We start from the raw sequence: 18466 nt of genomic DNA, 5'->3' as shown, positions 1-18466 counted from the left end.
GGTGTTTAATATTAAATCATCAGAGCTAAGTTAGTTTTTAAGCTGAGCAAGAGGGCGGCTGGCCCTTTTATTTCTGCACACACCTTTCATTGGCTCCTGCTACTATCTGTGACTGTGTATTCTGTGGCACATTTGAAGTTTCCTGTGATCCCTTTGTCTTAGTATTAGATGCTCTGTGAAGCGCCAGCTAAGCATGGCACCTGTCAAACAATGAACTCAGGAGTTTGTAAAAGATAAGCCTGGCCAGAGTGATGATGACGCAAAGGGCAGGTGATGGCTGTGTCTCTGAACTGCTGGCATTCCAACGGTTAAGTTTTGACTTACAAAACTGAGAAGGGCTGGGGCCAATTCCAGCCACCCATCACATGGGCTGAGCTATGCTGAGTCTCAGTACAAGGTCTCTGTTGTCATTATTACTGTTTTTTCTGCACAAGATTTCTGTTTAGGTTTTGATTGAATTTGGTTACACGTAATTCTTTACCACTTGCTAAATATTTGCTCACTTGCGATTTATAAAATGTCTAAGAAGCACCACGTTTCGTAAGAGTGATAACAACTTTCCCAAATTTTAAGTTTTATAGCTGAGATTAAGAGCTAGGAAGCTGTCTCACATGTCCTGTCTACAAAGGAGTCAGGTCCTCTGGCTGAATTGCTGAAATTCCAATATGGCTCACCTATTTCCTGTATTGTACCCAGTTGTGCTAATGGTCTCAGGATTTCCCCAATATGTTACTAACTGCCAAGTGCTGTCCAACCCCAAGAAGCTGCTGCATCTCCCCATCCTGTACTTTTTACTTGTAAATCCTCATTAAGCTGCCCAGGCCTGCTATTCCAATAAGAGGTACAGAGAACTGTCATTTGGGACAATAAAAGGTTGAGTTTCTATGTTAGGGAACAATGTCTTTCTCAGTTCCCCTAGTTACCTGTATTTAAGTTAAATGCTTGGTAGTTCCTACAGAAAATTGACTGTGAGGTCTTGTGTAACCCAGATTTCTTCTGCACTGGTATCTGCTCATCTTTGTTGGGCTGCTGGTAAGCAAGAGCAGGTTTTCCTGAATACACCACTTTTTCTAGAAAGCCAGCATGAATAGCGAAGCGTAGAGGAAGGCCTCCCATGAGCAACAAGCAATTGCCAGCCTATTCAGGAGTGCACTTTGTATTTTCCACGTAATCAAAGTTGTGCTTGTTTCTTCTCCTTCAGTTTTCTGATTTGGTATATGGGAGTCTATTGAATCAGCCATTACTGTTTCTTCAGTCGGTTTGGTGTAGATCTGAACCCAGTCTTGATGTAGTTTAGGTTCATGGGGCTTGAGAAAAACAGTTTTGTTTCTGTTGTGTCCATGTACTGCTGAGGAGAGTGCAGACCTTGCCAGCAGAGTTGGGATTATCATTTTGGGATTATTTATGGATATATCTTCCATCTCTGTTCTGTCTTCACTCTAAGACATGGTTCGGTTGTGGTGCAGATGACCTTTGTACTCATCCTGCTGTGGTACTGCTCACCACATAAGAACAGTTTTCTATAGATGAATGTGAAAATTTAAGATGTGGATGACAGCATACCTAGAGAGCTCCATGAGGTGCTTCTAATATTTTTCAGACAGACTTTTTAAAAAGCAGGTGTAGAGTTGCCCAGTGAGTGTCAAATCATCCCGTAAATGAGAACACCAAAAGTAAAATGGGCCGTCTGCACTCAGCTTCTTACACCTTGAAAGGACTCTAAAGTGTAACTCTGTAAGCAGAAAAGCAAAAGCCAGACCCAGGCGTAATAGTTCACACCTGCAATCCCAACAATTGGAAAACCGTGTCCGGGAGCTGCAAGATTGAGTAAAGTACTAGATGCTGCAGATTGAGACCCTGTCTCACAAAACCAAACCCAAAACAGCAGCAGCATCAACTCAGGCCCTGAACCCATAAACAAACCTGTCAACCTCTTTTTCTTTTCTTTTCTTTCTTTTTTTTTTTTAAAGAGAAACTTGTATGCCTTTGCCACTTAAGTGCCACTTATTATTTTCCTGGCAAACAGTAACTAAGTAGAGTTTAAAATGTTTGAAAATACTGATTGGGCGTAACTCTCAATCTTTTATATGATACACTCACTGCATTGTCCTCACCGGAAATCACAGCTGTGATAGTAAATACTTTTAATTGTGTTTTCCAGTTTTTATGTCATTTTAGTTTGAAATGATTTTAAATTTGCATAAAATTTTCAGAAAAAAATAGTAATCACAATTCCTTACTGCTTTTATCCTCTCCTCATTTGGTCACATTTGTGTATATTGGCCTTGTTCTCGCTCTCCCTGTTTGTCCTTCTGTCTGCTTTTCTTTTCCTCTGGACACGGGGACACACACACACACACACACACACACACACACACACACGCACGCACGCACGCACGCACGCACGCATGCACAAGAGATCCTATGTAAATTCTGTGTATTGCTCCAATGATAGTTTAACAACATTTTAATTTACATTTGTAAGGATTACAAATCCTAACAAACGCTGAAGGCTGCATCCACTTTCTCTAAAAGTAGTATTTTTAGAAGCAAGAGCAAAGACAGCACATACACTCCAAAGTTACAAAGGATCCTTATAAAACTGGAGGGGAAAAATGAAACATAAAAGTAGTTTTAAAATTGTGACTGAATGTTTTCTTCAGTATATTTCTTTTCAAAGGATCAGAGAATGTTTGCAGTTGGTAATAAATATTCAAGCACCTTGCAAATGTCCTACCAATTCTCTTTGCTGATCTGTATATGCCTGTGGGATTAGAATAGGAATGCATAATTTAAATATAAATTGCCTTATTTGCATATACAATTAGTCAAGCTACAGCTTTGATCCTAAGCAAAAATTATTGTCCTGTATTACCACTTAGATAGAATTTTAATTCACCTTGAATATTCAAACCAAATTAGACCCTGGCTCTCTAGTTAGAAGGGCAGTACTTCCCTGGCACCCTGAGTCATTTGTGATAGGGTAATAAAGGCAGCTTTTGCCTCGTGTGAAGACCGTGCTGTGAGCTGTGTGCAATGTCCTGATTCTATCCAGATTTTAAGTGCATACCTTGCAGGAGCAACAGAGGATTAACATGGCTTAGTTAATATTTTCAATCTGGATCTTTCATTTATAGTATAGTGTGTGAAACTTAGCCAGACATCAATTGCAAAGAAAGTCCTTAGGAATGATGGCACTAAGTAACAAAGGCTGAGGAGGACATGACAGTGAATCGCAGGAGGGGCCTTCTGATGACCTGTAGGTCATGCACTACAGAATCAACCTCAGGAATCTGAGAACCCCTGAGAGGACTTGCATCTCTTACACTTTCAATCTACAGTAAAACATTTTTATTAGGAATCTATGTTTTTAATTAAACAGAACATTTAATTAAGGTGCTTTTTAAGTGGGTGAAACAATTAAGTGCAAACACTTGAATGAAACATGTCATAATTAGTTTTAATAGAGTGTTAATTGGTAGTAGGTTTGCCAAGTTAATAATTACTGCTTATTAAATTTTCAATTAATCATTGTCATTTTGCTTTGAATAAAAATGAAAATTAGATAAACTAATTCAGGAGGAGGATATTTTCCCTTGTTAATTAGAACAGTTAATTTTTTTAAAGGTGGGAAGTTCTTGTTTTAGTTGTCAATCTTCTGTCGTACAGTGGGTCAATCTTGGCACCTCAGCTGCAGCCACACTGGAGAGCTAATTGGACACCTTGTAGGTTTGCTGTCAGGCCCCACTGTGAGGCTTGTGGTGGGATCCGGTTTCGATTGCCCAGTGCGACAGTTGTTTGTACCAAACTACTGTATATATTTGAAGTAGACAGCGAACAGCTTCCAGCTTCGAAATGGCAGGTTCTTTTTCAAAGTCTCCGTCATTTCCCCTGTAGAACCATGTGTCTGTGTTATTCAGAAAATGACAAGAAAAAGGAAAATTGTACCATCTGTTTCATTATTTCTTTTATTTCAAGGCCCTTACCCTGTAGCCCAGGCTGGCCTTGAAGTTCTGAATGATGTCATTACAGGCATTCACTGTGATGTCAGGCTAAAAAATTAGGTTCCTTGTGAGTTTGAATGATCTTTAAGATTCTTGTGGCCATTCTTGCTCCTTAACAGGCTCCAGAATCATTTTTGGAGGCAATTGTATTGTAGGAGAAAAGTTAATAAAGATATATGCATTAAAAACATTCCCAAGAAGGCCATGCCAAGGAAAAATTCTCAGGTTTGATTTCCTAAATGAATTTAAATATTTGGACTGTGCTTTGGACAGGCAGAATTGTCCAGTCATTTGGATGAGAGCTGGGTTTGTTCCATGAAATTCTATTAAGAAGGGATCGGTGTCTCTAGTGCTGAGCTAACCAAGAGATGTTCTATCCTCTGGTCTGGCCTTATATCAAAGAGGAGGCTGTGAACGAGGTGAAGCGACAGGCAATGACTGAGCTGCAGAAGGCCGTGTCTGAGGCAGAGAGGAAAGCCCATGACATGATCACCACAGAGCGAGCCAAGATGGAACGCACGGTGGCTGAGGCCAAGCGGCAGGCAGCAGAGGATGCCCTGGCAGTCATCAACCAGCAGGAAGACTCCAGTGAGGTAAGGCCTTTGGGGGAGCTTCCTTGCAAAGAAGAGCATGTGCTTTTGGTTCTGGAAGTTCACAAATGCCTTTGGAGAATGGACTTTAGATAGGTCACTGGGAAAAACTTAGAACAGTATGGGAAAACTACAGGTATTGGTGGACTGGCCTAGGACTGATGTAGGCTTGTTTATTCATTAACCATTTGGAAGAAAAATTCTCTGACCAAGGTGTTGTGTTGTATTTGGTAAATGAAACACTGAGAAAGTTTTCTTTTGATCGCTATGTATAATGTGTGTGTAATTATGGGTATGTATGTGCTGTGGCAAATGTACCACACTCAGAAGATAACCTTAGCTGCCAGTCTCTGTCTTTCACCTTGTTTTATGCAGGGTCTCTAATTTGCCTCTGAACATATTTTAGACTGTGAACTTCTGGGGGTTCTGTTCTCATGCCCTGTCTGCACAGTGGAGGGCTGTGATTATAGATGTATGCACTGCCCTGGATGGGGTTTATGTGGTCCTGGGGGTTCGAGCTCGGGTCCTTACTTGTGGGGCAAGTACTTTACCCACTGAGCCATCTCCCCAGCTCCTCGGGTGAAATTCATATATTCTCCAAAGTCGTATTTAAAATTGCTTTAATAATGAATCCTAAAAGTCCAATGCTAACGTAATGTTTGCATGACTTAAATATTTCTAAAAGATCTCATGTATGATCGTTGTTTTCATGTTATCACTAACCACTGTGGCAGCCAAAATGTAACATTGCTATCTGGGTAATAATTTTAAATATTATTCCACTCTAATGATTTCTACACATCCACACTTACACACATGCACTCACTCAGGGCCTAATGTTCCCAAGACCTAGCAAGTAAATAACTAAAAAGTGACAGAATGCTTTAAAACATATAGCCCATAGGATCTCAACAGCATAGAATTGTTCCACATTAATTAATATAGCACACAATCTTCAACTCGAAAATAAGTCCAGATAAAAGACTGCAATTAGCTCGTCTCACAAAGCTGAACTAGCAAAGGCACGGCCTGATAAATCAATGGTCTACTACAATACGTATCTATAATTTGTGAGGGAGAGTAAGAATTTAATTTGTAGCAGGCTTTTCTGCAGATGAAAGACCCTGCGGGAATCACTCAATGCCCAGAGTTTCTATTTAATGTGTAGCAGATGAATAACAAGGGGACAAAAGGAATTGATTTTCAACATTTGGAAGTTTCTCAGGAAGAGAGGGACAAAGGGAAGTTTATCTTCCTTTTAATGGCTGACTTTTCCATTGTTGTATTAAACTAGACAGAAATTCAATTTTACTGGCATCATGCCATTAAGATTTATAAGGACTTTTTTTATGTTGTTGGTGTGTGTGTGTGTGTGTGTGTGTGTGTGTGTGTGTGTGTGTGAAGTTTATTAGTGTCTACTGAAAAGAACTTGTACAAGTTGGTGATATTATGAGAACACTTATCATCCTGAATACATTTTTATTTTCACACGAACATTTTAGGCCTGATGGTATATTTAGAGTACTTGTAGCAAGCTGACTTCTAAAGACAAATGCCTAGGAAAGAAATAAGTTAATATCCTTACATCCAGGAAGTGGCATGCTAGAGTCCTTCAGTTTCTGTACACTTAGTGTCTTTACTATAAAACCATCACAGAAAAAAACAGTATGGATAGTAACAATGGTCTTGGCATTGTAAGACATGGTCTATTAAACAGACCTCAAGTCCAGGTCTCCAGTGCTTCCCAGCACTTCTCCCACACAACCCAAAGGGCTCTGCTTTCCTCAGGCTAGGACAGGCCTATTCTGGCTCTCATGTTGATTGGCCCATTAGGTGGGGGATCTGCCAGAAATGTGAGGCACAGCTGATTCAATACACAGATTCCTTACAACTCATAATTCTCAACTATTTTTGATGCTTTGGAATTTTCTGGTACACCAACCATTTGACCACAAATAAGGTTCACATAGCATTGAGTTTTAGATAATTTATGATTTTTTTAAAAAATAAAAATAAGTCTGGTTTTGGTAGAAACTGGTTGAAAAATATATGTGTTATCATTAAGTTTAACAGCTATTGATTTTTAAATCTCACAAATTAATAGGCCTTCTTTGTGTGACTATGAAAGGAAGTAACACACACACCTTAACTCTACCCATTTATTTATTTATTCTTATAATGAATTATTGATCTTTTATTATATATCATGGATAGTGCTGGCCTTATGGGTACCTCAATCTTTGCCTCATGTTGACTGCAATTCACCAAGAGAGTTAAGTAATTGGATTGCAGGAGTCATGGTAAACCTCAAAGGTGAAGGCTTCTGGTGTAGAAGGATAATCAGGAACTAGGTATTTTGACCCTTGTGGCTGCTGCCCTTTCCTTAGGCCATAGTAATAGTCCCTGCAGGGGAGAATCAGCAAGGTGGTGAGGAACAGTTTGTGGAGGCTGACATGGCTGGTGAGTGTTTTAGAGGGGACACTCACACTGAGATGAGGCAAGAGATTCCAGGACACTAAAAACAAAGAAGGGCTTTCTCTGTTTAGGGTCAAGATGAGGAAGACAGTTGTAGTAGTGTCAGGGGTTGGGGGTGAGGGGTAAATTTAGATATGCTGGCTGGATACTTATGAGATGAATTGTCCCATGATGGGGTTTTGGATGTCAGAAGATCAGATCTGAACCACATTTAAAAACTTGCTGAAGGGCTGAGGGGGTAGCTAAGTGAGTAGAGCTCTTACCTATGGGACATGAAGCCCTGGGTTCCATCCCTAGTGCCTCATCAGACCCATCATGATGGGGCTTGCAGCAGTCTCAGCACTCTAGAATTAGAGGCAGGAAGTTTAGAAGTTCAAGATCATCCTCCACTCAGTGACAGTCAATTTAAAGGCAGTATGAGCCACATGATACTCTGCTTCAAAAACAATAACAACAAAGAAAAGCAAAACAAAAATACTTACTAGGTTTGATCTATCCATGGTGTTTAGGGAAGCTACAGAAAAGGTAAGCTATGCTTGGATATTTTATGCTGTGCATATGAAAATATTAATTAAAGCATTTAAAAGCTCAAGTGAATTGTTAAAGCTAGCTAGACAGACAAGTCTTTAGATTGGAAAGAATAAGCAGAATAGAAATTCATGAGGTTCATCTTGTTCAGTGTGAAAGTCAGGATTCTCCACTGTCAAGTAGGGTGTTGGGTGAGTATATGGATGCCTAGTGTAGAGCTGCCATTTTCTGGTATTTTTAGAGCACCCCACACGACTCTCAAATGTGCTTGTTTAGATGACAAGTTACATTGTCACCACACTCAAACACCATGACCAGCTGAGTGCATAATCATCTGCTCTTGCAACTAGAAAAATCTAAGAGTAGAACCCAAAAGTCTTCTTTTTAAACATGACAAAAAAAATATAATAAGATAAAACAAAAATTGTCATATGGAGGCTAGACAAGGCAACCCAACAGAAGGAAAAGAGCCCCAAGAGCAGGCAGAAGACTTAGAGACCCATTTGTTCACACTCTCAGGAGTCCCGTAAAAATACTGAACTGAAAGCCATGCTATATATGCAGAGGACCTGGTGCAGACCCATGCCCTGTGCTTGCTGTTTTACTCTCTGTGAGTTCATATGAGCCTTGCTTAGTTGATTCAGACAGTTTTGTTTTCCTAATGTCTTCCATCCCCTCTGGTTCTTACACTCTTTCTGCCTCCTATTCCTGAGCTCTGGAGTGAGGGATTTGATGCAGACATTCCATTTAGAGCTATATGTTCTGGGGACTTTCTCTCTTTAATGTCTGACTGTGGTTCTCTGCATCTGTTCCCATCTGCTGCAGGAGGACACTTCTCTGATGATGAATGAATAAGGCAATGATCTATGAATATAGCAGAATATTATTAGGAGTAATTTTTTGTTAGATTTTTAAGACTACTAATATTCGGTTTACCCTATGCCCCTGGGCTACCTAGTCTCTGGTTCTTGGCCGTGTCGAGTTTGGGTTCCATTTCGTGGAGTCAAATCAGACATTGGTTGGCTACTCTCAAGTTCTGTGCCACTGTTGACCTAGCATATCTTTTGGGCAGGACAGATTGTAGGTCAACAGTTTTGTGGTTGGGTTGGTGTTTACATTTCTTTTTAGGTAGCCTGCTGAGTACCTTCCTGTACAGAAGACACTAGAATGCAGGGGTAAGGGCACCATGTAGGCACCAGCTCTATTGTTCTGCATTCAGTGGGTTATGTGGGTGTTGTCCTTGACAATGCCCCCCCCTGTTAGTTTGCAAAGAGCAACCATTGTCTTAACAATAGTCTGGGTTTCTGGGAAAATTCCATGGGACTCCCTTGGCCAACAACTCAATTGACTGTAAGCCAGTCCTTGTACTGGAAGCCTCATTTGGTGACAAGAGATGGATAGTGAGGACTCCGTATCCCCCATTATTAGGAGACCTTCTGAGGATCACCTTCACGTATTTTAGGAAGTTTTCACTGCACTAGGTTCTCATATCATTCTTCAAATGCCCCTGAATTCTGGCTCTCTCTCATGGTACTTCCTCCCTCAACTCCATCTTCCTTCCCCCTCCCCACTCCACTCATGCCCAGTCCACCCATAAACTGTTCTATTTCCCCCTCCCAGGGAGATCCACGTGTCCTCCCCTTGTCTGTTCCTCTATTCCTAACCTCTCTGGGTCTATGGATTTTAGGTTGAACCCCGAAGTCTTAAGCTGGCTCCCCAGCTCAGGAGTGATTCACTGCACTCCCACCAGACTCTGTTTCTGTGCAGGAAATATGATATTATTTGTTTGTCTCACTGGTATATTTTTTTTATGCCAGGTGTAGTGTCAGAGGCCTTTGATCTCAGCCTTGGGAGGCAGAGATAGGCAGATACTTGTGAATTGACCAGCCTGGTCTATATAGTGAGTTCCTTACCATCCAGGGCCTCAGAGTAAAACTTGCCATCCCCCAAGGGGAAAAAAAAGATTTATTTTTTACATCATTTTATTTTATAGTGTTTTAAGAGCTGAAATCCATGGCAGTCATCGGCCCATTTCCCATGGTCATTCTTCACAGTATGTTCTTTTCTGATGAGAACATTACCTCCCTCGCCTCTTTTATTTTAAATACTTCCTATTGTAAACACCTACCCATTTCTTTCCTAGATCATACATAGAGTGTACATACTCCAAATACAAAACATACATGGAGATAAATTAAATGAATCAGTTTTTATTGCATGTGTCTGCTCTGTAGGGTCTTTGAGCAGAAACCTGGGCTTCAGAATTGGGAGGCCTGGGTTGCTGGCCTGCTCTCGCCACCTCTTCCCTCCATGTGCCCTCCTCACACTCATGTCTTTTTGTTTTGCTTTGTGACCCACTGGCTTTAACCTGGCTTGTCTAGGCTATTGAGCCAGTTGTGGTTTGAGAGGTAAGGCCTCATAAAATCCTCCTCAATAATGGGATTCCTTCCCTCTGGAAAAGGATTTTTCAATTATTAATTACTAGTATTTTTCAATTATCGATACACATTAATTAACTTTAGATGTGTAAACTAATAATGTCACAACAATCAGAATGACATTGGACTTAGAAAAACCTAGGTAATATATTACTTTCCTATACTTTATCTCCTTTTTAACAACTACTTATTATGTATGTGCCATATCATGCAAGATGTCAGAGTGTTGTGCCCAGATCGTGATCCCCAGAAAGACCACCAAAGACGAGCATGCCACAATGCAAAAGCAAGGTTTAATTCTGGATATCCAAAAGCAATACAAGCCTAGGCAGGGACTTCGTCCAATACATCCAACGCAGTGGAGGCTGGAGGAAGCGCCCATCTGTCTGCAAGCTCAGCTTTTAAAGGGAAAAAATCACAAGGTTACATCATTTAGGGATGCTAGTACGGGTACAATTCTGATTGGCTCGCTTCTAGGGACCTCTAGAAATTACTTCTAAGGGAGTGGTTGCCCGCCACCATTTCTCATTGGCTGCCCTCAGGTGGGGGCATTTCTGTGGTCAGTTACCCTGGAAACCAGGGAGAGGACATTCCATAGTCCGGCAGGCATTACCTTGTGACTCTGTACTTTTACACTTCCTGGTTTCTGGAATCTGAACTGACTGGTTTTAGTAACTAATGGCCTATTCCCAAAAGGAGAAATCTTAGACCTTAATTTTAGGGTGAAAGCATTTTGGTCTTATTTCTAAGATGGCTCATTTTGGTCTCACAAGAGGATAACTTTCAGGAGTCAGTTCTCTTAACCTGCCATGTGGGTCATGGTGAATTCGGGCCATTAGGCTGGAGGTCAGCTCCATTACCAGATGAGCCATTTTGTTTGCCCTGTATGTTGTTGTTTTACGGAATATTATGTGTGTCACTCAAGCTGTTGTATTTCTTTCACATATCTATTTCCTACGCAAATAGTTCTTTCCAATGGACGGGTCGCATTGGGAGATATTGCTGATGAAACTTGCTCTAAAGATTCCTTTGGAGAGCCACCACTTGTTTGCACTTAGGAAGTTGAAGTGTTAAAAGTTAGAGGAGACATGGGATGTCCTAGTAGAGAGATTAGTTTTAAACCACCAACATATTTTCTCCTAAATAAAGAGCCACTAATCCACTGTTCCGTAGAGGTGAAAGCTGTGTGGTTATACCAAGAGGAGAAGAAGGGGGCGTCTATGTAGTCCAGCCCCCACTGTGCTGGGGCTCATCATTACTACACAGGCATCACCGCCCTTCTGTCAGACAATTGATTCCCAGAAGAATTTGTAGCTCTCAGTGTGAACTACGATGTTATGCTTCAGTAAGAGCTGGTTAGTGTGTCTCTTATTCAAAGGCCAGGCATTTGGTTTTACAGGTGTTGGGGGTATAGTGGTCAGACGTCTGCTTTAGGATGACTGGCTTTGAGTTGTGCATCTCCTGCTTTGGTTCTCTCTCTCTCTCTCTCTCTCTCTCTCTCTCTCTCTCTCTCTCTCTCTCTCTCTCTTTCTCTGTATTGGCAGGGGTGGGGGGTGCCTGTGCCTGTACATGTAAATGCAGAGGCCAGAGGAGGATGTTAGTACTCTCCTTTATCACTTCCCATCTTAGTTTTTGAAGCAGAGTCTCCTGAATCTGTGTTGGCTAGATTGGTTGGCCAAAGAGCTTGCGGTAGGCGGGGGCGGGGGTGGGGGTGGGGAGGGGGGGTCCTCCTGTCTTCACTTCTTGACATTTACACCATGCATAGCACTGTAGGACTTTTATGTGGCTAATGGGGATTAGAACTCAGTTCCTGGAGCTTTGGTTTTCCTATGGCAAATGTTGGCTAATGTTTGTGTGACCTACTTTGCAAGGTTGTTGAGAGAGACAAATGTAATGAGAAGTTGTTCATATTTCACATAAAAAAAAGTTAACCAATGTCTTAGTTACTTTTCTCTTCTTGTAACAAAACACCATGTCCAAGGCAACTTATAAAAGAAAGCGTTTAGTAGGGACTTATGGTTTCAGAGGGTGAGTCCATGGCTGTCATGGTGGGAGACATGGCAGAAGGCAGGCAGGCTGATGCTGGAGCAGCATCTGAGAGCTTCCATCTGATCCACAAGCGCTAGCGAGAGAGGCAGCTAACTGGCCTGGCATGGGCTTTGGAAACCTCAGAGCCCACCCCAGTAACACACCTCTGCCAACAAGACCACACCTAGTTCTTCCCAAACAGTTCCACCACCTGGGGACCAGGCATTCAAATACACGAGTCTATGGGCCATTCTCATTTGAACCACCACAGCTGACAAGGGAGGGGGAAAGGGGAGGGCAACTGTGAAGAAATGATTCTAATAAGAAAGACAATAGTAGCCACGATATAGGAAAGGATCAGAGAAAGGAAGACCATAAGCAGGGCCTGTGGTGTTTGATTGGAGTAGTTACAGGAGCCAGAGAAAGAGGAGTTCAAATAAAATGTCCCAGTTTTAGGATCACGGCCTACCAGTGACTCGGGTGGATGGCTTTCAGGTTTAGAGGAAAGTAGGCTTCATATGGAACAGGTAGTTCATGGCCGGGGAGTGTTGCTGGGAAGGCAGTGTGAGCACAGGAAGCAGGTTGGGCCATTGGGCATAGCTGACGGTGCAGACTAGATCAGGCAAGGAGAGCTTAGGAAGGAAAGTTCCTCATGCCAGTCCCTGCTTCTCAAACACCTCGAGGGAATAAAGAGAAAGTTACAGTAGAAGAAACAGAATATTAGCATCTTGAAAACCAAAATCAATGGAGGTTTCAACAAGGCATGTTCAACAGGAATCTTCAAGGAGTCTGAAGAGAGGATGGAAGAAATGCTGCCAGGCAATAGGGAGGTTCTCTCCCTGTGGCTGCTAATGCCTGTGGGCAAAGGCACTTAATCTGGAGGATGTGCAAGCTTTCAGATTCTAGTGGTGCACAGGTACTGTGTCTGCAACAGGAAGGAGATCTCCATCTGTATTCCAGCCAGTGCTGAGGGAAGGGGTAGGATGACCACCTGCTGTGTTTGCTCTGTGCTGAGCCATCCTGCAGCTCCTGGTTTTGCTCCAAGAGCTGAAGCCCTTTGCCTGTGGTTTTAATATCACTCAACAATGGCACTGAAAGTGAACGGCAGGCTGCACTGACTCTGAAGCCTGTGTCATTTCGGTTAGCTACCATGGCCTCTTGTCTTGGCTGGCTCCTGCATCCTGGTCCAGCCTGCACCCACTGTAGGAAATGATACTCACTCTCTCCTAACCAGTGGGGCCACAATGGCACCTAAAAAAGGATCTGACATTGGCAGAGTGGGGCATTTTGGAAAGAGTGTTTGATTGACAGTCTAAATACCCGCTGGAGATTGGGGAGGTCTTACACCTTGGTTATGCAGTTTCTTCTCTTTGTGACTTGGAAAAAAAAATCTTTTAATGCAAAAGTTAAGAAACTTTTGAGGCCTCAGGATCCTGAACCGCAAAATGCCCATGAGCAAGGTTTTGCAAGGTCAAATGCAATGTGGAGTCTGACATGTGGTCTCAGTGTGAGTTCAAGTTGTCCTGTTGCTCTGTAGAGTTTTGTTTTAATGGAACTAGTAGAGGAGCCGGCCCTTTACATTTGCAGATTTCTTTGTAGTTAGAACAATTTTACTTAAATGTCTTGAGCATCAGTTGCAGATAAGACCTAGTAAAAAGGACAATCATTTGGCAGAAAACCTTTTGTCTCTCAGAAAAAGAATTGTCAACAGTAAAGACTAGGAGAGGTGCATTTTGCTGCCGGATGGTCGATCACCCTCTGTATATCTGAATAACATAATAACAGCTCTTTCTGATAAAAGAAAGAGCTCTCCTGCCCCCGAGGGACAAAGAGAGTTTCTGATAAGAAAAAAAGTATAGAATCTTTGCTAGGAAACTCTGGCATCCAGAATCTTCCATCTATCCTTGTTATAGCTGTATGTAACAGTGTGTTTAATGTATTTTGCAAAGAGGAACTTTATATACAGCCTTGGTTCTTCACCTGTGTCCCAGGGCAACTTTGCCCAGTTGTGATAAAATACCATGATCAAAAGCAATTATTTTAGTTTATGGCTTCAGAGGGATAAGAGTCCATCATGGTAGGAGGCATGGCAACAAGATCAGGAAGTTGAGAGCTCACATCCTCAGCTGCAAGCATGAAGCGGAGAAAGTAAACTGGAAGTAGAGGAGGGATTTAAACTCTCAAGCCCCCCCCCCCCCCACACACACACAGTGCCATACTTCCTCAGCAAGAGCACACCTCTTAAACCTCTCCAAACAGCACCACCAACTGGGGCTGAGGGGTCAGATGCCCAAGAGTATGGGAAATATCTCTGATCTGAACCCATTTCCAGATGGAATGTTGAGGGTCAGTACTGCTGGCCAGGCATCAGTTGCCTAGGTATGGACTTATAAACAGAAAATTTAGTACAGTTATCCAAGAGAAATATGATACAAATGGCCTTTTAAGGTTCTGATGAGCTTTTTTAAAAGTGTCCACTTTGGAGGTTTTTTTCTTCTTCCTTTTTTTTTTTTTTTTGTTTTTAACTTGCGCTTACACTAAGGTTTCCTGCACATTTATTGGAATGCAGTGTCAAAGGCAATAAAATGGTGCAAGTTTCTTTAAAATTTTAATTCCACAAGATCGTTCAGTTGTTCTTTGTTGCACTTTTGAATGGGACGAAAGAACTTTACAGTGAAGCTAGAGGTAAAACTAACCAGAGCCCCTCACTCCTGGATCAGAACCAGGAAGGACTACGGCCAGAGGCCTCAGCTCTCAGCAGCTCCACTATCTGAAACATCTGTTTCTGTATTTGGCTCAATTCCATGTTTTTTTTATTTGTAAAATTGTTCCCATCTTTGAAAACACTTTAAAAAATAAAGAAGTCCCCATTCTGTCTCCTCTTTCCACTCCCCAGCACATGCATTTGTAATTACCTGGTTTAGTCTGTGTGTTTAATCAGTTTAAATTGAGAATGTTGCATACATCTGATTTCAATCTGAAGGAGCCATTGAGCACTGGGCAGTTACCACCCTGGAGTCTGCCAAAATGTGCCTCTGCCAAAACACGATAGGACTCACACCAGGGTATTTCCTAAAGACGCCACTTGACTCAGATTAGATGTTTAATTTCCTTAAAATATTGTTTTGGATTTGAGTCTCTGTTCCCTAATTAGGATTTCTGATGTAATTTAGGAATATCGCTTATTTGCTGAGTTGGTTCCAGGACCCAGCTGGCAGTCTCCTGAAAGCTGAACCTCACAGAAGTAAACTTCACTCTGAGTGCAGAACATTGTACCTCGAGCTTTGGAGGCTGGGCCAGGCCCACGTTTATTGACAATTTCATGGAAAAATCACCCATGCAATGCAGTGGAGTTAAATTTGGGAGACAAGGCTTCCACTTGTGGTGATGGTCAGAGTTTGTGGCTCTTTTCAGATTTTCTTCACCTTTTTTGTTCTTTGGAGAATGGCTCTTGGAGATCCCATTAAAAAACACCCAGGACTGGCCTCAGCCTCCTATGTGATGGGATTACAAGCGTGAACTACCACACCTGGCCTCTTGAGACGTTCATCTTAATTTAATTGAACTAGGAAAAAATTAAGTTGTAGTACTGATTATCCATTTCGGATTTGTTTTGCTAACAACAGTCCCAGATCAGCTAAGTGTGTAGTTTGAGATCATAGATTCTGATGTGCTTTTCCTCCCACACTGGAATTTCTGAATGGGTAAGAAATTAAGTCACAGAGCTGAACTTTTTCAAAAGTGTGTGTGTGGGTGTAGTGTGTGTGTGTGTGTGTGTGTGTGTGTGTGTGTGTGTGTGTGTGTGTTAGATCAGGATAATGTTCCAGCGTGGGGTTTCATCTTCCACCATATTGAGGTAGAATCCCTCTCATTTCTGGGCCTGTGGTGCATCCTACAAGATAGCTAGCACTTGGGCATCTGGACTTATCCACAACATCTACCCATTCACATGTGTTCCTGGATTGAACTCAGGTTATCAGGCTTACACAGAACACAGTTTTATCTACCCAGCAATCTCCTTGGTCCTCTCTCTAGGTTTGAAACCAGAGTTCTTGAAGTTCCCAGGCTCTGGCCCTTGAAAGGCTCCTGGATCCCCTTGGTAGCAGTTAATGTAACTCCTGAAAATCCCTGTATATTCTGCATCGTGGAAAAGCTTTGTCAGGGAAATGGTCTGCCATTCCAACTGTGTGTTTTGAATAGGCTCATGAGCCCATCTCTAGACATACCCCCAACATAATGAAAGCACAATAAATGCAGAGAACACATGAGGAACCTTGCAATATCTTGGCAGTTACTTTTAAATGGTTTTTAATTGTGATGTAATCACAACTGTCGACTGCTTGGGTTATCTATAGCTAAAAGTCTGTTTCGCAAAAAATAACCAAAACCATTGATAAGAGCTGAGGATGTAGCTGAGTGGGAGAACACTTGGTTAGCATGTGGAAGACCCTGGTTCCATCCAGAGTACTGCAAAATAGAAGCAGGACTTGGAAAGCTTAGTGGTGTGTAATGCTACAGCCATCTGACACAGCACTGTGCAGCAGAACGAGGCTTCCTGAGGAACAAGAAACATATTTACTCTTGAGGTGAACATTTCAATGTGGCTTTCTGAGGTTCAGGCTCTCCTGCAGGAAGCATCCCTGAGAGTATTGTCAGAGTTGGTCTCCACCCCTCTGCCCTCGCCTCCCTCCGTTAGATCGGCCCACACAGGTGTGCTTGCGTCTCTCCATGCACAGAGACATCTGTGCTCTGATTCATGAGGTGTTTATCTTAGCATGTAAATCTCAGAGGCCACCACATTTCTGCTTTTCCCGTGTCTTGCAAGGCGCCACCCAAGCTGGCAGCTGGTTTTCCAGGGTCAAGGTTTCCTTCTCCTGATGCACAGTTGATCCCCCAGTTCCCTCTGGTGTTCTAACTTCCCTGAGTTTCCAGGGAGCTCTACCAGCGGGGGAACACTGTATCCAAGTAGCACTGTTAGTCACCCAGTCTTAGGATTTCTCATTTTTCAAGACTAAATTAGATATCAACTCATGTTCATTTCACAAGTGCTTTCGTTTGTTTGGTTTTTGTTTTTTTTGAGCATCTCATCCCTGTCAGGCTAAGAAGCATTTATCAACAATAAATAAACCAGAGATAATTCCCTTCATGTTGCTGGGGTAGAGTGGTATTCTAAGATTAACCCCCAATTCTGTTGTTAGGGATACTGAATGGATATTGTGGATTTAAAGAGCTAAATCTCCAGAGAGCTCACTACTACTTTGCCATATCCTGTCTGGGCTGGGATGGAGCAGGAGACAGAATCCACCTCTCTCCCAGTTCACTGCTTTCAATACTGTGGTCCTGTAGTTCCTTTGTGATTCCTGCTAGTATCCAAAAGAAGAAAGCCTCTCCCCAGAGCAGTGTATTTATGTCTAGCCATGACAGTATCTGTGGAGAAGGACAGACGTTGGGAAACAGAGCTTGGAGTTAATATAGAGTGGATAATTGATTACATATGAACACAGCCAAATCCAAGAAGAAGGGATTTCTATGGTAAACAGTGGCAAGATCTTCAGCCATTTTCATCAGTGCCATAGCTGCTGCCGCTGACAGGAAATTGAGACAACAGAGACTGAATTGAGAAAATTCAATATCTCTGTGGGAGCTACCGGAAATGTTTCCCTTTGCTTGGAAATGCAGGTTAACATGGGTGGCGAGGGCGGGCGCCGCCGCTGCCGCCTGTGAAGAAGGGAATATATTGAGGTGTGGTCAGTGTGCTAGCAGTGAAGACTGAGTCAGGAGGGAGACTGGGCCTCTCCTGATAGAATGGAGAGGTAGCAGTAATGTGAACAAAGTGATGAGTGGCCATTACCCAAAGGCCCTGGTAGGAACCAGATAGCCCATCCAGAACAGCCTGCAGGGGCCAGGGCAAGGCTTCATGTCCTGGTGGCCTCTCCTAAGGGTGGCTTACCTGGAGCTGTGGTCCTCACCGTTGCCTGCTCCTCCTCCTCTCAGGCTTCAGTCCCAGGAGCCTCTTTGTGAGGCAGGGAGTGCTGGCCAGGAAAGGGGCAGCAGTTGGAGAGGTGGGAGAGGGTTGGCTGGGGTGCAATTGGAAGGTCAGCCTGGGCGAGGTCCTGGCTGAGGTCGTACTGAGGCTGAAGTCTTTGGAGTTGTCCGTCTTGTCTCTGTAGTTCTTAAAGCTGTGGGAACGGTAACAGCTCCCACGTTTACTAGATTTTTACCTTCGTGTGAAACATTCACCTGGTGTCTCTCCTCCTCTAGAGTTGCTGGAACTGTGGCCGGAAAGCAAGCGAGACCTGCAGCGGGTGTAACACAGCTCGATACTGTGGCTCCTTTTGCCAGCATAAAGACTGGGAGAAGCACCACCACATCTGTGGACAGACCCTGCAGGCCCCACAGCAGG

At 42.8% G+C, this 18466-nt stretch overlaps 1 protein-coding gene across 6 annotated transcripts in view; it reads left to right on the top strand.

The window, feature by feature from the left end:
- Window positions 1–18466, top strand: part of Runx1t1 (RUNX1 partner transcriptional co-repressor 1) — a 153874-nt gene that overhangs the window by 132428 nt on the left and 2980 nt on the right. For all 6 annotated transcript variants that reach the window (XM_028871610.2, XM_028871606.2, XM_028871608.2 and 3 more), the window contains 2 exons: window positions 4407–4597; window positions 18325–18466. The exon at window positions 18325–18466 is cut by the window's right edge and continues 2980 nt beyond it. In XM_028871610.2, the coding sequence (XP_028727443.1) occupies window positions 4407–4597; window positions 18325–18466 (333 nt within the window). The remainder of the gene's footprint in view (window positions 1–4406; window positions 4598–18324) is intronic.

The sequence above is a fragment of the Peromyscus leucopus genome, chromosome 2 (genome assembly GCF_004664715.2).
Source record: "Peromyscus leucopus breed LL Stock chromosome 2, UCI_PerLeu_2.1, whole genome shotgun sequence".
Lineage (NCBI taxonomy): Eukaryota > Metazoa > Chordata > Mammalia > Rodentia > Cricetidae > Peromyscus > Peromyscus leucopus.
The sequence above is the reverse complement of the archived record's forward strand: the minus strand, read 5'-3'. Positions and strand labels throughout refer to the sequence as shown.